This window comes from Nothoprocta perdicaria, unplaced genomic scaffold, assembly GCF_003342845.1.
Source record: "Nothoprocta perdicaria isolate Ctin4 unplaced genomic scaffold, notPer1 scaffold_54, whole genome shotgun sequence".
Lineage (NCBI taxonomy): Eukaryota > Metazoa > Chordata > Aves > Tinamiformes > Tinamidae > Nothoprocta > Nothoprocta perdicaria.
Window position 1 is genome coordinate 4,205,099 of NW_020455799.1, and position 25,671 is coordinate 4,230,769.

Consider the following 25,671-nt stretch of genomic DNA (forward strand, 5'->3'; position numbering starts at 1 on the left):
TATGGAAGCTGATATAAATAGCCACATGAATAAAAGATCAAATCTGAGAGAAAAAAAAAAAAAATCTCTGCAATTAAAGCATTTCCTTTTTGTCTCTTTCAGAAAGATAGAAACTGCAAAAACTTTATCAAGAATGGTATCAGCTGAAGGTGATGTACACAAGCAAGAATGTCTGCAATGTCTCATGGTTTGCAGCATTTTGGAAATAACTGCTTTTAAAGCTTCTCTCAAGTCTTTTTTACTCAAAGCTCTTTCAAAGTGATTTGCATGAACACAGCACTATCTCTACCCAAGCCTCAGGCCACACAGAATGTTTCCTTTCAACAGTTATTATACCACAGACATCTCACAGGTAAAGTCAGGTCACAGAAAAGTACGCAGCCACATTCTTCCTAGAGACAATTTCCATTAGATTTTAAATTTCTTCATTAACAGCACTTTAGAGGAAAAAGAGGAGAAATAACTAAGCAAACATCACAACATGACACAGTATTCAACTGAGCATTCAGTCTTGTGATTCAAATACTAGCAAAGAGCTTTTAATACACTATATACACTATATTCTTTGCCTGTAATTCTTAGTACTGGATATGCACAGATAGATACCATCAACTCTGAAAGAATTTTAAGGCCTTAGTTTGCTGAATACACTCATATTTGCACCTCCTCCCTAAAACAGAACTGTTGTAGCAAATTGGGAGATTCATCAGCATGCCAGTTTGAGGTGCTTGTGAAAGAGCTCTTTTTGTTTATGCTGGAAATAACACTGAAAGGAAATCTCTATCTATCCTCCAAGTGGTTCAACGAAGACACTTCATCTAAGAGATGAAAACTAAGACGACAGAAAATGCTAAAAGCTGCATAAAGGAAGAGATCCAAGAGATTGCAGAAGAACAGTCGCCTTCACGTGCAAAGACTGACACTGAGGAGCAAGGCAAACATATGTCCAACAGACATATCAACATCAAGTGCCAAAAGCCTAAAGAAGAATAAAAGTGGAGAAGAAACTACAAAAATAACCTCATACTCTACCTTCACAATATGGAAAAGATGGATAAAATCCAGTAGCATATGCCTGCTAGAGCAGCAGATTCTCATTTAAGAGAACTTATGTCTTCTCAGTGCAGTCTTTTAGTGCTTCCATATGTTCCCAAAAAACCTTGTGAAGTGTAAGGCACTTGGGCCAATCTCAGAATCGGAGTCTCTGAACCCACATGTCTTCAGCCACAGGGCTCCGCCAACTGAGACATTAGAAAAAGACTGAAAAATAGCTCAGAGAAGCTGTGGCTGCAACGCACTCATAACGTACAGGCCAATAAGGCAAGGTGGCCTCAAGTTTTCTACCTTTTTCATTGTGATTGTCACTCACTACAGCAGAACCAGGAGCAGGGTTCTTGATTTGCTTGGTAACCCCTGGACTTGTGCACAGCTGTTAAAGATTAGAGCAATATATGTTTTTAAGAACAGCAAATTATCTGCAAGTTGTAGAACCACCCCCCACTCACATTTATTTCTCTCAAAATTCAGACAATCTCGGTTACAAAAGCATTTGTCATATACCTAAAAATTTGCAACTTCAGTATATGCATCTTAATGTTAAGTGCAAAAACATCCTTTCGGGGAAGCTTCAAGGGACAACTACCCCAAAGAAAGAATATCCTACCTGCCTATGACATTGCCAGGGATAGCAAAGGCAGGTTCAGGAAGTAGCCAAATAGTCACTACTGAACCCAATAAAGACGTTAGTTTAATACCAATTTGTACATTTTCTGAGAACTGAAGTTATTAAGAAAGCACAGACCATTTAAGACTGACCAATAAAGATACTAATAAATATTTTTAATTACTAGAGCACACAAGGCCAATTAAGGTTTGTAAATAAAATGCTTACCTAGATCCCCTTTTAGATTCCTAATAACCTCCTGTTAGCAGAAACATCTTACATTGTTATCTTTGTTTTTTCAATTCTTTGGTTTTTTTTTTTTTTCTTTTTTTCTTTTCTTGGCCTTTTTAGTCCTTTACCTTCTGAAACACATGTGTAATATTACAGCTTATATTAATTTCCTCTTCCAGAATATTATTCATAAGAGCGTTTGATATGGCAGGGTATATTACAAAAATAATTGCACATTATCAAAAACTAAAGGAAAATTATATCAGGATGGGAAAAGGAACAAAGCTGACTTAGGAAGCACACACAGTTTCTTGAATTGCACAATGAAGAAGAACAAAGATGACTGCAAAGATGAGAAGGGAAACTTTGGGCTACCCCTAAATCCCTGGCCTCCAAGCACTGAGGCTGAGTTAAGTCCACACACAGGTATCAAGAAATACTGGAGATGTGCTGGTTTCTGTCCAGTGATTAAGAGCTTTGAATCACTTGTGCAAGAGTTGGGGATTTCAAGTGGACTGTTTTACTTTACCACAATTTGTCTTCATCTTTCTTTTCCAAATAATGTGATTTTAAACAGGGATTCTACAAAAAACTTTTGATACAGCTTAGAGGGTGCAGATTTGCTTGCATTCTGATATCCACTAGAATTTTCCATTCCTAACGGAAAAAATATCCATTAGAATTTTCTATTTAAAATACTCACTAAAATTCAACAGAATCTACATGTATTAAATGGGCTACAAAAATACACAAAGTGGATCAGATAATGGGCATGGGCACAGATGAATGAATCAGAATTTAAACACCTAGATTTCATAGAACAAATCCACGTTTTACTAAAATATTCCATTATTGAAGTAAAGAAATAAATAAGATACTGTTTTCTTCATTTTGGGATTAAACATTACACAAAATCCTATGTCAGTTCTCTATAAATACGCTGAAAAGAAAGATTAATATGGCCATCTAGAGGAGAAAAGAATAATTTGGAAATATACCACACACATGCTTCCAGGCTTCAGAAAGTCACTTTCCTAGAAGACATACAGCCAGAAAACTAATAGATAATAAACAAATTTTAAGATAATACAATCAGACCTCTTCATAATTCTAGTAATGCAAGCATTACTGTATATACATCATTGTGTATTTTCCAATTTTTAGCAGTGCAAGCAAAGTTTGCAAGCTATATTAATAGAAACAAGATTCTATTCTTCTTTTGTCTCTTACACTGTAGTATTTTGTGAGCACACTTAAGTGCAGGCCTAAGCATGCAGATATTTTAAAAGGGAATATTAAAGCATAGAATAAACAGCAAAACTATTTATTGACTCCTTTCAAAACACACAGGACACTACTGCAAGATAAAACATATGACAGAGTAACTGCTAAATAGAAAATAACACTGAAGTTTCTGAAAATGAAGTATTATGCATCTTCATCCGTTCATATTACTCTTTTTTTCCAAAGTAACTTTTAATGATACCATCAGAGATGAGTTGAGAGAAAAAAAGAGGCAAGACAGAAATCAATTCTCTCAGCATTGCAACAGTATCCAACCTTGTTCAATAAGGGCACAAAGTGGGACTTAGGCTGGAAATACAGCAAAAAAATATTTTAAATTTGGAATAAAACTCAAAAAGTACATATGAGGAGACGAAAGAACACAGCAAACAAATACACCAATACTTGTTTCTCATTCTCTCTGCGTACAAAAGTACACAGCAACATACTGCTTGTTACCCCTCTGCAAAGAATTTCCTGATGCTCCCTACTTCGAAACACACACACTGTTCAGTGAAGTGTTTCTCCAAACACAAACGAACCACTGGGCAGTGACAGGCAGCTTCACGTGTATTTATTTTTGACCACAGTTTTTCTTGACAAAGTTCCCACCTTCTCTTTTCAAGGCCCCAGGCTGGGCAGCTTTCCTTCCATGATGAATGTAACATAACAAGACAAACTCTATTCGCTCTTCTTACCACTTCTATCATTGTGCAAAGACTATTTATATTTGAAATAACTTAGGAAGAACAAAAAGTTAACACACTAACTACTCCAGTGTGCCACGCTGAGACCACTGAAAAGAGGGAAAGTTTTACGTTGTTATTCTGTTGCCATTTCCGATTCCACAGAACTTTTCTGAACAGCTTTGTCGACAATAACAGGTTGCAAAGACAAGGTGAGATCACGACTCTAATTTTCAAGTATTTTGTAGAAAACTGTAAAGTAACTGCAGGCTATCAGACAAATAAGGCTGCTGATTCTCCACTCCTTACTTGGAGAATGCTCTCACACACAGTAGAAAAAGCAAAACACTGACAATATTACAGCTCTTCGTAAGTAGAAATATGTGGTTAAAGACTTCATATTTTGGGAAGTCAGAATATTTCTTTTACATATAGATATTTTTGCTTTGCTATCCCTTCTCACTGTTACCCATTCTCCATACATGTGTCCAAGAACCAGTTCTAATAGCTCCACCTCACCTTTGTACTTCCTTCCTTAGCTGCTGGATCTCTCCAGTCTTTCTAAGGTTAAAAGCAAAGGAAAGATCTGAAAATTCTGATTATCAGAAACCTTTCTTTAAATCTTCAATGGGGATTTTTCTGTCCTTTGCATCTATACTTCAAAATCATTAAAGAACAGGCACTAATTTCAAGTTTCAGTGCCACTTGAACTCTTAACTGGACTTGTAAATTATAGACCTACATCATACAGTAGAATATTTCTTTTTCCCCAAATATATTCCCCAAAAGCAGCTATATTAGAGCCTGACTTTTAACTAACTTCAACTAAAACTCCATTTTATGAAGCTAGAAAATAACTACAGATACAGTTATGCTTATATGCTTATACTATGAAATATAACTATTTTCAAGCACAAAAAAGACAAGATATTAATAGCTGACTTCCCAGCCCACTAGCGACGACCTTTACTGAAAAAGTAAGACATATATACGACAACAGAAAACATATTATTGCTTATATCTTACTTTTAATTTCATGGAAGATGTATATTAATCTAATTTTTCTAATTATTTCTTTGATTTCAAGGACAAACATTCCAGTAACACACATGGCAATGAGCATGTGCACCATGAGCAATAATTAATTGCTTTGCTGGCAATCAATAACCATTTACTTGGTTATGACAGTTCATGAATAAAAGCATCACAGATCCTGTAGCTTGTCTCATTTGCATTTATAATACCCCAGAATTTATTAAGAATTTCCATGTTTCTTTCTTAAATCAACATAACTTCAAGACAACTCCCCAAGGAAAAAAATTACTACTAATAAAACTGTACATCATGTAACACAGGAATAAATTACATAATTTTTGGTATTTCTGGAAAAATACAAAAGCAATTTCACACCAATTCTTTTTGGAGTACATACAAGTATATAAGATATCTGTATATTTCTTACAGATATTGATTGTTTGCAAGTTAAGTTGCCCTTGTCTACAACCACCTTACACAAAGCTTAATTATAAAACTAGAAATAAAAGGAATACCTATGAAACAACCTTACCTTCATCTATTGAGGCTTCACTACTGTACCCATCGTATTCTGCGGACAGGGGGCTGTATTTCTGCCTGGTTTCCCATACGTAGTTCTTTTGCTGCCTGCCATCCGCCACGGGCAGCCTGGAACTCTGGGTTCTGGAGAGGGCCTCGTGGTATTTCCCCAGGGCCTCGTCATCACTCTCCGATGAGGAGCCGTGCTGGTCTTTAGTCATGTACGAGTTGTCTGTTTGAACGGAATAAAGCAGATCAACTACAGCTCAAAAGGGAATGCAAGAAAAGCACACAATTTGTCAGTGGACTTCAGTTACTGAAAGCAGAATTCTCATGCCATAATGTTGAGTCCCTGATTCTGCAGGGAAACATGGTTGGATGCACTATCCAACCACACTCCAGCTCTTTTGCCCTCTTTCCTCCTTCCAAGCTCAGCTGTGCCCTCTAAGTTTTCTATTCTAGGTCCCACCGATTCTCAGCCTTCATGTCCTTCCATATCCAAAAGGAACTGCAGCAGGATGAGTCCTGCTCTGTTCCTCAATCCCGAAAATGAGGCACATAAATGCAAGTGGGAAGGTCAAATAATTTAAACAAAGAAATAAGAAGTTTTTACTGAGCATTTTCAAAACAACTTTTTAAAGAGCATCAACAAATGTAGATAAATTTTCAAAAAAAAAAAAAACAACAAATAGCAGGTACATTTCTGACATGGAAAAAGTGTTCTCTCACATTCCAAGTACATTATCCAATGCAAAAGACTGGAGGACTGGGCGGTGAGAAACCTCATGAGGTTCAACAGGGGCAAGTGCAGGGTCCTGCACTTGGGGAGGAATAACCCTGGACACCAGTACAGATTAGGGGTGGACCTGCTGGAGAGCAGCCCCGCAGAGAGGGACCTGGGTGTCATGGTGGACGACAAGTTGACCATGAGGCAGCAGTGTGCCCTGGTGGCCAAGAAGGACAACGGGATCCTGGGGTGCATTAAGAAGAGCGTCTCCAGCAGGTCGAGGGAAGTGATCATCCCCCTCTACTCAGCCCTGGTGAGGCCACATCTGGAGTACTGCRTCCAGTTCTGGGCTCCCCAGTACAAGAGGGATGTGGAGCTGCTGGAGAGAGTCCAGCGCAGGGCTACCAGGATGATCAGGGGCCTGGAATATCTGCCCTATGAGCAAAGGCTGAGAGAGCTGGGCCTGTTCAGCCTGGAGAAGAGAAGGCTGAGGGTGGACCTGATCAGCGTGTATAAATACCTCAAGGGAGGCAGTGAGGAGGAGGGGGGCAGCCTCCAGCGATAGGACTAGAGGAAATGGCTTCAAACTGAAGCATCGGAAGTTCCACAGGAACTTAAGGAAGCATTTCTTCACTGTGAGGGTGACAAAGCACTGGAACAGGCTGCCCAGAGAGGTTGTGGAGTCTCCTTTGGAGATCTTTGGAGATCTTTAAAACCCGCTTGGACGCAGCCCTGTGCCACGTGCTCTAGGTGACCCTGCGTGTGCAGGGGGGTTGGACTCGATGACCTCTGAGGTCCCTTCCAACCTTCGGCATTCTATGATTCTATGAAAAAAGTGCCAAAGATTCATAATGAAGAAGATAGAAATGTATCTCTTTTCTGCACAGATAATCAGCATGGTTTTGCCTATTCCTGGAAACAGATAAAGACTTTAAACTACAGCATATAAGAAAGATCTCAGACAGAAACCAGGCCAGATTTCATCCCAAATGCTTCAAATTTGGCACACAGTTATAAGTGACTGAAAATAAGGTCTTGAAATGGAGAATGTCAGGAAACTTTAACTGCAGATGGTGCTACCACTCTAACTGTAATGTACACTGGAGCTTAATTTGGTATTTACAGGAAAACTGGTATCTTAAAGATTGCTAATGAGCAACCAGATCTTTTACCTCTAGGCCATAAATTTTAATTCAGGAGATGTTAAGGTGCTCCCCATTATATGGATGGTTATAAAGCAAGTTTGTTGCCACTGATCACACACTGATGAATATCAAACAAAATAGAGCATACACTGGATGGCAGACTCACTGCAAGCAGCTGAAAGCTGCCTGGAAAACGAAGCCTCTTTCTGCTACACAAAGCAGAAGTCTGTGCCTCTTAAAATGCTCAACAGCCTGAAACCTGTTAGCTGGGAAACAGCTCCAGGATGTCTTCACAGCTATGAAGAAAGTGGGGCATGCCAGAACTGACACATAATGCCTGACATAACAATATAAACATATACTTCATTTTAAGCTGACAATTATCTTTATTTAGAGAAGGGGAAAAAWAAAAAAAAAAAAAGAATTTGCAATATGAAATTAGGTTCATTAACCAATCTGCTTAAAGTATCAAAAATGTGCTAGTACAGAATCTGGCAGAAATACCAGAAAATTTCTGAGAAAAGTTTTGGACGTTATGCCTCTAATAGTGCATTCAACTTTGTAAGCACTCAGAAGTTCTCAGTGATACTGGGAACAGTGGTATGGGAACAGGGATTCCCATAAATTTATCCCCTAACTCCTTCTTTAAAGAAAAACAAGATAGAATGTCATGAAACAGGACAAGTCCTCTCCAGAGGACTTAAGAATCTAATTAACATTACAACATTAGATATATAAAAAAAGAATAATACAAATCCATTTCATCTTCTTGGGGGGAAAAAAAAGCTTCCTGCAACACTTAAAAAAATTGCTTTTAATCGAACAAAATCCAAAAAGGTTATGTTTATGCCTCTCCCTGGCACTTCTCTTTTGATTTTTATGTTTTATACAGAAATTTGCCTATTATTTGCCTACTATTAACCTATTAAAACCTATTGATTTGCTCATTATAGTAACTACAACATATTTCAACATATTTTCCAAATGTTGCCTCATATGAGGAAATAACACACATTTTGATCAGTAATTAAATAGTTCTATTCTTGGACTATAGAACTAGCAGAGAGCATGTGCTGCATTCTAAAAACTCATTGTACAACTGGCAAAATAATCATGCAAAAATACCAGGTTCTATATCTTGCTCACAAACTCTCACTGCATCCTCCTTATTATATTGTTCTAAGACTAGCTGCTGGATGCAGTACAGGCAGCATCCAAATCAACAGTGCATGTTTTCTCCCTAACACTACAACTTTAAGAAAAATCTTGTTCAGTTTTATTTATACTTAAAATTACTTAATTGCTACTAGTCAGTGATTGTTCTGACTTAAAATTATTTATAAATCTCAGAAATGCATTGTGAAAATCTACCATCATGCAAATAAAACAAAAGTACATTTTTCTTTATCTGATCAAACTCGATGCAAACTTCAGAGACCATGAGATTTGCACAATTCATAGAACAGCTTTAAAGTACAGAAAAAGCAAGCCACTTTCAAAGAATAAGCATTATTTCCCAGTATTAATACCCAGCTTTCAACAGAAATCATACAAAGCACTTCAGAAAAGGTGAGAAAAGTTTTATATGGAAAAAGACTTAGAATATATAAAAGACATCTAATAAACAGTTCCACTAACTCTATACTTATAAAGTTATTCACTCCAAAGAAATATCATTATTAGAGGATGAAGTACCTAGAAAAGAAAGTTACTTCCGTCCAAGGGAAACAGTATCATTAACGTGAAATCCACAAGTTGGATGAAAAAAGCCAAAAGTGCCATAAGTTTCAGGAAAGGCTGAAGAATGAAACTTGCTCAAGGACTCCTCACCTTTTTCTGCTGTCTTCTTATTACTTAGCTCTCTGGAATTTTTTTCTGATTTCTTGGAAATTTTCTTTTTACCTGCTTTTGTAGTTGTAGCTGAGGTACTGTCTCCATCCTTTATTACAGATTTTCCTTTTCTGTCACAAAAGACTTCATTTTTCTTTTCTTTTAAGGAACTATCATTGTGTGCCTTTTTCAAGCTGGAATCTGATAATTTTTGCTTTTGTACTTCACTCACTTTTGTTTCTCTGTCTCTGGAAACATTTTTCATGTGCACGTCTTCAAAATCCTTCAAACCAGTTCCAGATGATCGTGTTTTATTTTTTCCTTGCAAGTGATTCTTAGAATTGTCTGATACTGCATGCAGGCCATTATCTTGTTCCTTGAACGACTCATCTGCTTTCAGTTTAGTGCTTTTCAGGCTACTACCCTTTGAGAACTTATCTATTGAATGCTCCTTTCCTTCTACTGCTTCCTTTTTAACAGATCTTCCTACATTGTTCAAATCCTGAGGTACTTCTGCATCACTGAAATGGTTTTTGCTATCTCTGCCTTTAAACTGACATTGATTTTTGCCAACACAATGGTCAAACACTCCACCTTGGCTTAGATCTGATGAATTAGGATATTTAGTCTCTGTATGTTCTGCAGTACTTCTTTTCTCTTTCATATCATCTTCCTTGGAATGAGTTAGCTGTGCGTCGTCCCTACTTTCCATGGGTTTCTCATTCTGCATTTTGGAGCTTTCATCCTCTGCACGAAGGCCATTTATCATGTTGGTTACTTGTTCTGCTACTGAATCGGCTACGCTGTAGCCAACTTCTCCAACAACGCTGGTCAGGTCATCCACAGCACTGCTCAGTGTATCAACCACAGAGGACATGGAGGGAAGGCTCAGATTTTGGTGCAAGTTCCTGAAAAACGCCATTTCTCCAATTCACTGATCAACAACAACTTCTCTGTAGAAAGGTCTTCTGCTTCACAAAGAGGTCAACTCCATTTCTCCAAATTCAATTTCATATTATTACTTCTTTATTACTTCTAATATGTTTAATAAGTGAAGTTGCAACTTTGTTCTTTCCATTCAACAAGCATTGAAAATAATCAGAACACAAGTATCTTCAAATGAAGCAAAAAAAAAAAAACACCCCACCAGCTAGCAAACAGCAGTCTTTCATCAACAGCATCATGAAATATCCATACTAAAAATCATTATTTTCAAAAATAAGACAACTTTGTAAGAAGGAAATAGGCATTTTTATTCTAACCTGCAAAGAAGAAGTTAAGACATTTAAATTTTATTTTTTATTAAACACATTTTTTAATGTAATAGCTGTACAACAATGCATATGAGGCAGAAAAAGAAGACTCCAAGGTGAAAATGCTTTCTCCAGCTTTCCTGTTCTGTTCTCTGGTGTGTTTCTTCCTCTCACATGAACTAACAAAACCCACCCAGTCCCTGCAGCCTAAATACACAGAGGAGTTTTTCATCAGCCCTCAAGCTCTTTTTATTATAAGACCTAATCTTCTTAATGTCTATATATTAAAGACCCCTAAAGACCTCGTTTTCTTGAAAAGACGGAGTCTACAATTAGCTCATTAGCCAGAAAAGAGGTCTATTTAATTTCCATTGTTTGAATTCTTTCAAATTATTTTCCAGGTGAGTAAATGCAACACCACCTCCGCAAGGTCAAATGAGGATTCAGTAGACTGAGCAGAAATCCAACAATCCCATTCTCAAATTAATTTAAGATTTACTTACAGGCAGTTATGGCATGTTTTAAACACATTCGAGAGTACTCTAATTGGAATTATTTATTTAGATGTACCTAAATAAATGCCAACTCTTTTGTTATATAGCTGTTAAATTTCTGTGGCTTAAAGTTTTAAAGGTTTCTTCCCTTAAACACAGCCAAAAATCACAGGACAAGTCAAAAACGTCTATCTTTCCATCCCGAGTCGTGATTTTTTGTGCATTTCTGTATTTCATTGTAAAAATGTGAAAGTCATAACTTTAGGTTGAAGAAATTACATTTCAGACACTTACAAAGTTTATCTTGTGAATTCTTCCTCGCAGCATATCCCGAATCAAGATCTGGGAAACCACCAACATTTTCAAAACACATCTTCTTATTAATATATAAGAAAAGCAGCAACATGAGGACAATGAACACACCAACAGCAGACAAGAATCCAATTGCTTCAGGAGACACTGAAAGAAACAGACAGAAATAGATTAAAAGAAAAAAAAGAAACTTTTATAAAGCTACAGTATTTTATCAAAACTAGTCATTAGTTAACATTTCTAAAGGTCCAAATATATACATAAGATATAGCTGAAATGCTCCAATTTTATTTTGAAGTGTTCCATTTTGTTAAATTGCAGCAGCTTTTCCTCCTCTAATCATCTTTCTAAAGATAATAAAATACCAGGTCCTAATTAATTAAAGACCAATGTTGTGAGCAAGAGGTGCTGCTGGAGTCCCAGATGCCATAACTCTGCAGGAAACCAGGGGACTGTCAGAACACACGATGGCTGATGATTTCTGATGAAAAAAATCCAAGGTAGAGGAAGTCAGAGCTCTGAGAGCAGCCCCCACCCTTCAAGATGCTTGGTTCCATGGGCTCAGGGCCAACTTAGAGACAGTGCAGCTGAGGACAGGCTAGTTCTTGCTGCTCCCTGACAAGTAGGATGCTGTGTGAGGAGGAGTGGGAAAAGAAAAAAGAGCAAAAGCATCTAACGGGTATGTGCATGGCTTGTGTGTAACAAGAAAGAGCTAAGTGGAATAAAGCACATTTAATTGAAATCAGGTAGAGGAACCGTGGCCTAAACAGATTGTCAAGTCAGCAGAAATGTGCAAGCTAAACAAAAGCATGTAACTGCTATCAGCCAGGGAACTGATGGGGGGTTTGGGGCACCTTTGGGGCATCTGGTCTAGTACAGCATTACTGATATGGTGGCCTTGGAAGAATCTAGCAAATGGTTTCAGAATACAAAACTGGGGAATGAATAGAGCAAATGAAACCAGGTAATTAGGGGCAGATTGTTTATTCACAAAGACGCTGGGCAGAGAAAGGGATAAGAAAAGGTAGCAAGAAAGAAGGTGCAGAAATGGAAGAAAGAGCAAACAAGTTATAAAAGCAAAGCTATTCAGAGATGTATCTTTTTTCAAATTGCAGACAGCATTACTGAAATACCAAGACCAAAACAGTTAAGAGTACCCTAGACTTGTACTACAGGATTGTAGATCCTGCTATAAAAGCGAAGATGAAAAAAAAAAAAAAAGAATCTTAGGACTGATCAAAGAAGAAAAGGGTTGTTGTTTTGTTGTTTTTTCATCTTTTCATTATCATGAACAAACAGAAAGAAAACCTTGTTTACCAGGAAAGAATATGCCAGCAAGATTACTTGATACTCCCTTCACAAGTCTGCCTACAAGTCACTTACAATATTACCGAAATCATTTGTTACAGCTGAACTTTATGTCAAATCTCAGCCTCCTGCTGAAGTGTTTTGTTGACTACAAAATAGTCAATCCATAACTAAAACTGAGGTGAGAGAAAAAGAAAAGCATTATATAAAAGAAGCTTCTCAGCCATGCATTCATTTAGCATTTTCATGAAACCTTCCTAAATATAGGATATCTGTGAGTAGTGAAAAAAGCCTCAGTTTATGTATATTCATTATTGACCTCAAAGCTTACCCTTCTCCTAAGGCGCTGAGCAGAGCGTGCTCCTTCCCCTTCCTGAATATCTGGATTCTCATTCTCCTTCCCCTTCATGAATAACTGAAAATGCTGCTAACTAGGGTGATCAGAACCAAGTCCAGTTTCCTTTGAAGTCAGCCTGACCCAAATAAGACCAGGGACTTAGCTAAACACAGAGTCTTCACTCCTCAGTAACTTCCTCGCTCTAATGTAAGGAGAAGGGTGGACTGATTCACCAGGACACAGGGACCAGCAAAGTGGAAAGGGAGATTAGGAACAAGTGAATAAGTGCAGTGAAGAAATAGAAGTAATGCGGAAGGTGCAACACTGATGGAGAAGAAGTCAGAAAGTGAAGAGAGAAAGAGGTTAAAACTGAATGGATACAGAAAAACAGAGCACAAGGAGTTAGAGACTGAAAAAAAAAAAAAGTACCATAAAAAGTAACATGAATGGTTTGGATCATTTCATATTCCCACCACTGATTTTCTTTAATTATACAACTCACGTACAAACACCATCTGCGCCTCAGTCAAGAGAGGGTGAACCTACGATGGAAGCAGTGAAGGAGACCATTGGCTATTAAATACCATCCCCTTACTGGGCATTTTCCAATTCTGCAATAGGTGAAGAAAGAAAAAAGTAGGAAAAAATGCTGATTTTTTACAAATAAAGCAGCTCAAAGTTCTAGAAAAAATGAGTTCAGTGGTTCACTCTATTTATATTATAAGGTCCAAACTTCTTACCTGATTTTTAGATGTAGTTATAAATGGTCAGTACTCTTCAAATAACATATCTGAACATAGGTAACTGTTCTGAAAAAATAAGGTCCTAGCCTTCCCAAATCAGGTACATAGGTATTTTAAGTTAGCAGAGCTTTTGGGCTTCCCACAGAATTTACCGAATACAATGAATGTTACAGTGACAATATATGTCATGATTTTGTTTATATAAATCATCTGAAAGTTTAGTGCTGTTAAAAAAAATAATCTGACAGGGGAAAAAATGGTAACATCAGAGCATGATCTAGAAGTTCTAAAAGAACTGGACATTACATAAAGATAAGGGGAAAATAGAAGATATGAAATCACTGCTCGTTTGCTCTATGCTGTTTTAAAAGAAGAAAGGAAGATTTTAAAATATGGTATGATAATTTGCAGATCTCACCATAATTACAGAACACAAAATTCTTCTCACTCAAATACGCAATTCTAGCTTATTTTTTTATCTTATATACTTATCTTTACAATTTTAACTTTTTTATTCCTTGTATATTCAGTTCTAAAAAACTGCCCATACTAAGGCACAAGCATTTTTATTAGATTCTTAAAAAAAAAAAATCTTAAGAAGTATGGTTATTTCTCCAGGTAAAAAGGCCATCTTTGTATGAAGAAATACAACAGAAATGTAATCAATACCATTCTTGGCGAGCATTTAGAACATTCAAACTCTCCATAGGGCAAGGAAAATAAAAATAAAAGTCCCAAAGAAATAAGTAAGACTGATTTACAGGAGAGCAAGAAGTGCACTTACTACTTTAAAACCAATTAAACTACAGGTTAGGAGCCTACAGAAACCAACCTCTAAGGAAGATAACCTGTCAAGTTTAGATTTAGGTCTGTTAAACACAGCACCTAACAAAAGTTTCTGTAGATTTTTTTCTTTAGTATTTTGAGTAACTAAATAAGATGTGATAGCATAAATTTAATCTAAATCCTCTGCAGTCAGTAGAGAAATGAAGGGATGACCAGATCAGACTATCTCTCTTACATGCTTAATGCCAAATACAAACAATCAGTAATGTGATACTCAAGTACTTTTTTAATACAATCACAAAGCAAAAAATATTTCAACAGGCAGACTACTGAATCTTTCATGAATTGCATCTTCTAGGTAGATTAAGATACACATATGCATATAAATGTATATATTTATGTCTCATGTGAAAGAAAAAAACCAGCTCAATATTTTGGCAGTCTACTAGACCCCATAAAGGTTTTCAGAATTATGCTTGGTTGTCCTGCAACTCACAGCAAGCTTTGCACCTTTCCAGCATTTGAGGCTGGCCTGACTCAGCACCAGGATGTTTACTTGTCACATACACTTGAAAGGTTCCCTTGGGCCTTTCCGCATCTGGGTATGGGAATAAGATGTTCAGGCAAGTGGCTGAAGGAAACTGCATTCTCACTTACCAAGACTGGCCCTGTCTCTCCCACACAGGCAGGTTCTGATTTTCTCCACTGCTGGGAAACAACAGGCTGGGGCACTTGTCCAGGGAACAGAGGCTGAGAAAGGCGGTTGTCAAGCCTGGAGGAAAGGAGGCTTTGGGGGACCTAACAGCAGCCTTCCTCTGCTTAAGATGGGTTTTCCAAACTGGAAGAGTTTTTTACGGATTTACATCGCAGAGGAACAAGAAACCATGGACATCAGCTCAAATATGTGCTGATATTTCTGACTTGAGTAAGGAGTACATTTTCACTAGGAAGATAACTGCATATTTACTGCAGCAGGCTGCCCTCAGCAGCTTCGCCCAAATTCAGTGCGACCCTGTTTTGAGCAGGAGACTGGGCTACAGGGCAATGTTTCTACAGCTCTGATGCACAGAAAAGGACAGATTTTTGTGTGGTTTTGTTTTTATAATAAAACAGATTGATGGCACAACATCTCAGTATGATGTCAAGTATTTGGCAACCTAATCTTAAAAAGTAGGCTTACATTTTTCTACACGTACTCATATTGCTCAGCAATCACCGCTATTATGACCACTCAAACTATGTGCTATATGAAGTTAGCCAGAAACTGAAGTTTAAAAACACAGTAACTTTCTTCCCCCTCCCCACCCACCCTCATCCTGTATGGGCTACACAGTTCTCTATCAAAACACAGTATCTGATAACTTATTTTTTCTGGAGTGGAAAGAACATTGGCTGGTGCCTTATAAAAGGCTGAAACTTTAGCTGTAGTCAGACTAATTAATTATTTATGGCATTCAGTGTAACCACAGGACTTGAAAATTATGTTTTCATACCAATTTGCATCCATGTAAAGAACTTTCAAATGCCGGTTCCCAGATAAAGTACATTACCAAGCTAAAATCCTTTAATTTAATGCCATTATAAAGCCAGAAAAATAAAATTGTACTTCAATTTTCCGCATGCAAATGTGTACAGACTCCTGTCAATAAGTGAAGCTTTTGTACATCATATTAATCCTTCAAATAGCTTCTTCTAGCTGAAGCGCCAACCAGTTGCACTTCACAGACAGGAAGAAAAAAAGGGGAGGAAAAAAATGCAGTGCCCATTTGGCATATAAACTGCATCTTTGTCACATGCAGCATCAGAATTATCTTTATTGAAAACTTCTAGCATCTTAAATTCTAACCTGCTTCGGCACTAATTGTGCCATGAAAGCCCTTACACATTCACAGGGGTTTGTTTTACAATCACTATTATCAGAAATCAGTAGGAAGGCAGTATTTTCAATAGTCTAATATCAACTTTGAGTATCCTATTTCAGTAAATAATTATCCCTAGGTCTATTGCTAAAGAACAACAAAAGTTTGCAATTTATACTAACTAATAAGAGAGTTTTAGAAATATTTCTTAAAAGTCTTGCTACAAAGTTAGTCCTAATTGAATGGCTGGCAGTGGAAACATCATGGAATACTGTACTCATAATACAGAGGTATTACTGTAATATCATACTTAATAAAAGTTTATTATTGCTAGAATTAAAATCATTACAATATAGACACTTACCGTATCTTTGTCCCAAGTATAGAATTAATGTCTCCTTCTCAAATATAATTGTTGGTATTAAACAATTAGATTTTTCCAAAAGCTATTTCAAACAAAAAATGGAAGGCATCTCTAAAGAAGGAGCAAACAAAAGAGGCCAAATCTTCAAACATAGTACAAAAACCTTAAAATATCAATATACATCTATATACATGCACACTGCTAAACTAACCATCTACATTACACAGTCTTTTTGGAGCACAGTCCACATCATACTGCTCACTTGACTAATAATGTACAAAGCTATATAGTTATCTCAGTGATGTTTAATTATTCATTTATAAATGCAACCCTATCTGTTCTCTGGCAAAGAACCAGCATCATCTCTAAGACCCTAGCCCAAAAATTTTTGAAACAAGGTAGGAGGAAAAGAAATGAAGTATTTGCTTTCCATATACAAACTCCTCCCTTTCAAAAAAAAAAATAAAATAAAAACTTGATCTAAGATTTTTTATTTCCATTTTTTCCTTTAAATTCCTTTAATCAAACAAGATGCTACTGCTGTTCTGTGCTTCACTCTATAGAAGAATTACTCCATAGTTAATTTTCACACTGCTGTAACATGATATTATACCAAAACAAGCTGTACGGTGCAGCTCAAAATACCTTAATTCCTACACTATTTATTGCTGCTTGTCATCATTTCATACTAACTTTAAGATCTGAAGAATAAATAAAAAAAACAAAAACAAACTTGTCTTAAGAAATCCAACCAAAATACTGAAATACAAAGCAAGATTGCTATCTAGATTGCCTTTTCTCCCCACTTAAATTATTTATTACCAAATAGCACAGGTTCCTTCTCACTAACAATTCATGTCAAAGGAAAGAAGCCAAAACACACACAAACCCATAGGCCTCTGAGCAGCTTTGAAGGGATATGCTCCGTAAGGCCAATTAACCAACAAGAATAAGAATTGCATTTTCATGTGTCATTTAGAACATTAGTATCCCTTCTATCACGACTAACTATAACTGCAGTTTCCTCTCTAATAAGTAACTAAATCTGAAGGGTGCTTAAGATTTTGTCCTCTTTTCTCCTTTCTTAAAAGCCTCACAGCACACAAAGCTTCACACAAATTCAAGAGAATTGCTGTTTTGTTGTTTGCTACAGCAGCTCAAGCAATCACAGTAATTAAAACAGAATTTAGTTTATGTAGATAAAGTGCTGTACCTAAAGAGTATAATCTTTTTATATTCTGTTGTATCAGAAGAATTTAGAAATTAAATTCTTGACTATATGCATGAAAAGTTATTACATCATAGTATATTGCAACATACTCTGCCTTTTAAGAAGCAACTTGACTATCAGGATTGATTGAAGTTTCCACTAAAAATCAGTTAAAGACAAAGAACTGAGAATTCCCTCTAATTTTACTAAAAATGTCAAAAAAAGGAAGAAAAAAATTGCATATTTCCAATGCTTTTTATTCCACTGCTCATTCTTCTTTCTCTATTATAATAATGTGGGAATTGTGTAATTCCCTTCTACACAGTTACCAGGTTCTTTATTCATTCTGCCAAGCAAGCATCGGAAAAGGTGTTTTAGTTCAATGTAAAATAAAACAGTGATCTTATCCGTAAAATAAAGTTTTTATTTACATATTTTTATTTAGCTATATTCAGGTAAAAATAAATAAAAAAAACTTTTCTGTACGAAGATTCTGAGGCTTTCAATTCAAATTTGCATTTCTTTTTTTTCCCCTGCAACAGTCTTCTTAATAAGATGATGGACGGTTAGTAGCTGACTGAATCATGTTAAATGCATATTTTACACTGCTATGATGCTCCTCTCCATGTGTTTTTCTCCTGCATTTTATATAATGTTTTCCAGCAAGTTCATGCACTCGCACAGGCTCAAACAACAAGCACTTGCAACACCAGCTACCTTTATTTTATCATCATAAAAATCTGTATTCAGTGACAGAGTGAAAAGCAATCCTAAATGAACATAAATATGAAATGACAATTTAATTTTGATGCAGTACTAAAAAGACCACTTCCTAAACAAGACCATTATTGCAATCTTTAGCAACATGAACCTTTCAGAATTTTTGAAACACTGACAGAGCCTCATGAGGTTGAAAGTGCTTAACTTCTGCAGAATAAAAGTTGAGGGCATTATTACTATTACTTTCAAAATAACAGAGAAAAAATAGAAAACCTACATTAATCATATGAACTGATATCTGATGACATTTAAAGGCTAATTTATAATGAAAAAGTCATGCATTAAAAATTATGAAAATAAACGTGGTTGTTTACATGAAAAATACCCAAATCACTATATATATTATGTATAGCTACACTTGAGTAAAGCTACGTCACTTTTATTCCAGTGGAAAATCATTGGGACTAATGGTAGCTTTTACCCCTGCTTGGTTTATAGCACTTCACCCTGGCTAAAGCATGATCTGTGCTGTTCCAGGAATCCATCAGAACTTTTCCCCTTAATTTTCTAAAAATCTAATTAAAAGCAGCTAACAAGAAAGAATATGTTCTAGAATCCAACTATCAGGTCTTTGCACAGGAAGAATGTCCAGACCGTATTGTAATAAAAATCTATTTAATTTTAATGTTCATAACCGAATTACTTAACAAGCCATTACCTCAGCAAGCCCACTAATCATATGCATAACAGCCAAATTACTTGTAGCCACTGATATTCCTTATGCATACTGCAGCTGCAAGCTGCCATTTACAGGAATCCTTTTCTTTCCTTTCAAAACACCACGCCAAAAACCATCTTTCAGAGATTAATTCTGTTATGGGAAGAGGAGGTGCTTGGGCTCAACAGGAGCTTTTGCAGCTGCCCTCCTGCGTGCCAGTCTTGTTCAGCAAGGCCTGAGCTGAAGCAACTGGAAGAAAGGGAGACTCCCAAGCACAGAGGGGCAAAGCAGAAGCAGAGCCTCCTGCACCAGGCAGCGTCCCAGAGCAAAGTAACAGTTTCCCATTACACTTCCTCTAGGCTCAAAGGTACACAGCTCAGCTTTCCAAAGAGTATATGATTTAGTACTTATTCTAAAGTTATTAATTCTAACATGATTATTTCCAGTTTTGAATACACAGGCATACTCACACACGCTACTAAATGCATATCGAACTTCGTACTCTCAGAATAAAAAAAAAAGAGCTTCACATATCTCCTGCCTGAAAATACAAACAGATGTCTATATAAAATTTAGTGCAGTTATGAACAGATTATCATTTTCAGAGAACATCTAAAATGTAGTTTCATGTCTTTTTTTTAAAGCACTGGAGTTTTTATTCATTTCTTGGTAATAACAGAAAAACTCTACTCAGTACATATGAATTCTAAAATGAAGAGCAAGAACATACTTTCGTGAGTTTACCTAAATTACTGAAATTTGCTTCAGTCTATGATGTTATTTCTCTTTATAGGCCAATAAATATTGTTCAAGTTCTGTCAACTGAATGAGAAAGAGAAACATGATTTTTCTTTGCACAATGACACTCCTTTACTGTAACTATCAAAAAATATAACTTGAATACAGTTGATGCAATAAAAAATATATTTCTAGGTGTAAAAAAACTCATGAATAAACACAATTTTCTCCCTATCTGAATTAAATGCAGCTGGCAATTTAACACTAAGATAACATGTGCATGAACAGATAGTTGTCCTAAACAATAAAAAATGGGACATAGTTCTACTTAGTACATGGTTATGACAGAGCAGAAGAAAAGGAAAAAAGGAAAACCATGCGTACACCTCTTCCAAAATTATTATTAAAAGTGGTGTTTTCCATTGCTATCAAGGAAACTGCCTTTCTGCAGCATTACTAGTCAAAGACAGTTTGCTGAACAATTTCTTTGTTTGCAGAAATGGCACAAAAACAGAAAGGATAGAACACTCCATAAAAGGGGCTTATAAAATAATGTTTGTCTTTTTAAAAAAAATTTCTGCAATTCAGACCTTAGACAGATATTCAATCTACATTTCTGAGGTTTATATACAAAATACATTGCCAACGTTGTGGCTAAGTGGCTTCAATGAATATGCATGCATTATAGGGTTTCTTCTCAGGTACAGCTCAGTATGGTTAACACTCATCCCGAGTCTGTCATCTGTACAAAGAGAGCATGAAAACAGCCTTAATTAAAATATCAGTGCAGCTAAAAGCAGCCAACTACAAATCAGATTTATAGCCTCACTACAGTGCATTATATAGCCAAAAAATACACGTGTTTTAAGTTTGACCTCAGATTCCCTGAATTTTTATATCCATAGCAAATAATCAAAGGAAGTTCTTATATAAGTTCTCGTGCCTATCTCAAAAACATTTGGGTGTTAGGTACAGTTTGCAAAAATATAGACCTTTAACTGAATAGAATTAAAGCACAGATATAATTTTTTTTTTTTTTTTTTTGGGGGGGGGGGGGGGGGGCCGGGGGGGTCTGCCGCTGCACCAAGAACCTCAAGTGACCGAATGCCCGTGCTAAGAAGCATTCTTCTTTCATTAGCCAAATCATCAATTTGCTTTGCCCAAAAACAAATACGTATTTTAGAACAAAACACAATATACATGCAGTTCGGCCACTTAACTGCATTGCATACAAAATATGTGCTATATTACTAAGCTTCGACAATAACTCATATGTCTAACACTTTCCCTTTAGCTGGAAAATGATGTGTTTTATATTCTGCAGTCATTAGCTGTTATATAATTGCAACTAAATATGCAATTTTTCAGGACACTATGTTTTTACTTTTAGCAAAGCTTTTATTTAAGAGCATATGTGAATCAGCTTGCAAGATCTTCTAGAAAGGCCTATCAGCCTTCTTATTCCTGATCAATTTCTTACAAAATTACTCACAAATGCATGTGTTAAAAGGAACCTAAAAGTCAAAACATCGCAAGAGCTGCATAAGCCAACTACATTTTGCAGATTAGAAGAGAACCCATCACAACTTATCCTGGGCAGTTTTAAAGCCACAACAGCACCATGTGATGAGGGAGCACAGCTTGTGGAAGAGAGTCTAAATAGTTTTTTCTAAGCAAGTTCTGTCTTGTTACTGTATTGACTATTATATTCCTATTAGTCTTTGGATATTCTCAGATATTCAAAATACATTCATCTTAGAAATCTTTGCAGCACAGAGCTAAAAATAAACCTATCATGCAAATTATTTTTACTTCAGTAGAAGCATTGTTAACATCAATGAAACCTATGCTTAAAAAGAACGTGTACTGTTTACTATACCACTACTACCAATACGGTAGTCCTGAATACCTAAAAAGTAAGGACAATCAATGTCAAAAAAGAAAAGTGCCACCTGCTTTTTCTTAACTGAAGATAAATGAAGATATGCAAAACTTCAAAACAGAAAAAAGCTGCCAGGTAAAATTTCAATGATTCTCATTTTAACAAGTGAATATTCTTAAAAAAAAAAAACATTTCCTTCACAAGCTTCCTTTTTTGTTTTTGCAATTATACCTTCATATATACAGCTAGAAGTTTCAACATTTAGTTGATGTGGTAGCTGTCTTCCTCCTTTCTTTATATACACACTATGGTACTGCAGAAGATTTCCTTAAATAACTTGGAGATGTATGGTGTGGCCACACATCTCAGACCCTTCTGATGCCTTTACACACCTCATCATTTGAGCCCTCGATGTTTCTATTTCCCCCAACGCAGATTGGTGGCAGGCAAGAAGATGACAATTCGGGCATGGGCGGGGGCTTGCTAATCAGAAAGAAAAACTAATCTCCAGGAACAGTTGTCTTGTTCTAGTTGCATAACATAGAGTAGATGTTGTTAACATGCCAATTACATTCCAGCACTGGAAACTGGAAACTTTTCATAGCCTTGTTCACAGAAGACATATGCTTGCTTGCTAGCTTTTCCCCTTTTCAGTGGTGACCATTTCCTTGAAGATCCCTGGGACACAGATCAGGGGAAGGGCTAGAGGACTATACAGTGGTGGGAAGCAGCTTTTGGTTATTTCTGAGCAATGGGGGCTAATATCTCTCAAACTCAGCCAGGGGCCAGCCAACATATAGGCTGAGGCAATAAATCAGTTTGAGAGAGTTACTCATCCTGACAGATGTTAAATGCTCACACACCGACCAATTCCAGCTTAGTAAATGCTTAACTTGTCTGTCGAACTTTAGAGTGATAACGTGAGCCAAAGAAGTCTTGACTTTCACAGCACAGCCAAGAGACTGTGAATGCAAAGACCTCAGTGCCACAAATCTTCTCAACAGCTCATTCCTGTACGTGTTCAATATGAGCACCCAGTAGCCTCAAGAACAGAGCTGAATTTGATGAGCTGATTTGATGAGCTCCAGATTCCTGGCAGCATTAATTCTCATGTTAGGAAAGCCTTCATGTATGACAGGGTAAACATGGATCTTGCACACACATTCAGATCCTGGCAAACAAACAGGCCAGACAACTAGCAATGAGATACTCCAGAGAGGTCTGACCACTGGCTAAGACAATAAAAACACTGTGAGTGTGTACCAGGTGATGAGAAGTCTTAGATAATCACTAGAGAAAAAGCAAGGATAAAACTGCTCAACAGCTGGAAAAGATTTGTTGTTACAGAGCACTTTCCTCAATGGAAAAATTGACATCAACAAAAATTATGGCAGGTGAGCAGGGAGGAGACACAATAATGGATCTTCTTCACACAGCCCAAGAGGAAAAACCTGTCAGAGACAGAACTGGGCACCCCAGGTTAGAATAGTCAGGAGAGCTTCAAGAAAGAATGAACTCTGCACACTATAGATATAAATGGTAGCAAGAAGTTACTTCTCGGGACCAATTTATAATCACCAAAACTAAAACACAGGTCCCATGCAAACACTATTAAATGTCACAAATTACAAAAGATTAGGTGCAAGTGTTCAGACATAACACAGACCCTTAGAAAAGGCATGTTTTCTTCAATTTAGCTTTCCATTAATAATAAAATCAAAGTCATTGCCTCTGAGAACATAGATTGTTTTTCTTAAAGTCAGTACAGTACTTTGAAATAAACAGGCATTAGCATGATTGATAGATTTTGAAATTTCATCAGAGGGCTTCCTGAACATCCTGCTGCAATAAATTTCACAATTTTAAAAAGAGTCTATTAAGGCAAGAAAACAGAACACCGTGTGCACTGACGGGCAGCAGAATGACACCAACAGCAATAAAGCGGAGAAGAAAAAGATAAGTAAACAAAAGAGCATCAGCAAACTCCTCAAAAAAAGACGTTTTCTTACAGAAAGCAAGAACAGAATGTATCAGAGCTTTTAAGAAGAAATAAAGTTGATTTTAATTACAATACTTACTATCAAACTACATACAACTCTTTCAATTACTCGTCCAATTAAATGTGTAAAAGACGACTTGTGAAAATAAAGCCATTTTTCGCCAAGTGAATGCTGTATACGTGAACAGTTTGGAAACTGAGCTACATTTAAAAGCCAAACAAAATTTCTTTGTAGCAAATTCAATACAGTTTGACAATGCTGCTTAGGCAGTCTAGCATTAGCTGCTGCTGAAAGAGGAAATCTTGCAGCCGTCTTCAGCCACCACTTTATCATTCCCTTCCTTTTAAAAGCCATTTGACACTTCTGACGTAATAATGAGATAATTCAAAGAAAATATTCATTTTGAGGAAATAATTCTTTTGAAAGCTTAGTCTTCATATCAGATGCTCAGTGGCTCACCAGCAACGCCACTGCAAGGTAAGCAGAAAGGAATATATTTGCTTGCAAGAGAAGAGAACAAAAAAACAGTATCTGGCCTGCAGACCTGCTGAGCTGTATCAAACTGCAGCTTCAGTCACAGTAACTCAAGTTTAAACTTTTAAAAGCTCTCTCAAGTATGTTTCTGTTTTATTCTGCTTAACAACTACTAGTTTCATTACCTATAGCCGTTTTCAAAACAGCTTCTGTCTTTCGGATCTGAATTGAAGAAAATAGCCCAAGATTGGCAGTTTATTACAGTAGTTATTTAAAGCATCATCACAAATCTCAATCACTACAAAAAAAATTTTTTTAAATCCTACAGAAACCCAAACACAGCTGGACAACATTCAGAATTTCCATGTAATTCAGTGAGAATAGGAAGAACATTTTTATTGTGAAAAAAGTCTTTTGGAATTTCACATTTCTAGCTTATTGCATGATTTTTTCTTTTCCTCATTGATTGTATCACCATCAGTGACTAACACAAAGGTCTGACACTATCCTAGAAAACGTAAGATAGTAACTCTGGCTAGCTGATTTCTCGCTTGTATGCTTCACAAGCCAAATGTTATTTTTCACAAACCACTGCTTACCTTTTCTAATGCAGATTAGCTCATGTACACCACAAGTTCGTTCTCCACCTATATGGAAATAAATTATTAGAAAATATTAACAAATAAAATACTTGGTCTCTAAGTCTTATAAAGAGTAAATTATAAAATCATTTTTAATGAAAAATGCAAACAGAGTTCTTTTTTCATATATAAATTCAAAATTTGCTAAATGAATATCCATAATATTAAAAAGGTCTGATACAGGAGAACGCGTGTTCTACCACTGTGCGTTACAGAATGAAGAACAGACAGTTACAAACTACTAAAGAGATTCTTCTGATATGCAAGACTTGAAAGGGCTTGTTTTCATTTTGATTATTTATATTGTATACATTTACAACATTACTGATTTCATTCTCTTCTAAAAAAATATATTTTCAAATGATATTCCCAAGGGCAAACCTTAAAATTCCAAGTGCTATCAAGGTATGACCTACATCTTCAAGATACCCTAATGCCCTCTAAGTCTTCTTCCACTGACAGCAAAACACTGATTTTTAGCAACATACAAATGCAGAACTGTAAAGAAATACCTAGGTCACCAAATAATGTTCTCTGCAGCCTCATTTAAATACGAAACAGTTTTCAAAGAGACCACAAAACATCTACTCCATGTATATTAATCATACAGTACTCCAAACACTTTACAACACGTGAGAATAAACTTTAGATAAGAAAATCCTTTCCAACTCAAGGAATGTGGAATACACTTGTTTTTTATTCTCCCTCAGTC

At 36.4% G+C, this 25,671-nt stretch overlaps 1 protein-coding gene across 1 annotated transcript in view; it reads right to left on the reverse strand.

The window, feature by feature from the left end:
- The window catches only part of SYT14 (synaptotagmin 14), a 64,565-nt gene that overhangs the window by 31,064 nt on the left and 7,830 nt on the right, over positions 1 to 25,671 (reverse strand). Inside the window, exons 2-4 of the mRNA XM_026048445.1 lie at positions 24,918 to 24,965; positions 11,162 to 11,326; positions 5,432 to 5,650 (exon numbers count right to left, since the gene is read on the reverse strand). Coding sequence (XP_025904230.1) covers positions 5,432 to 5,650; positions 11,162 to 11,326; positions 24,918 to 24,965 — 432 coding nt within the window. The remainder of the gene's footprint in view (positions 1 to 5,431; positions 5,651 to 11,161; positions 11,327 to 24,917; positions 24,966 to 25,671) is intronic.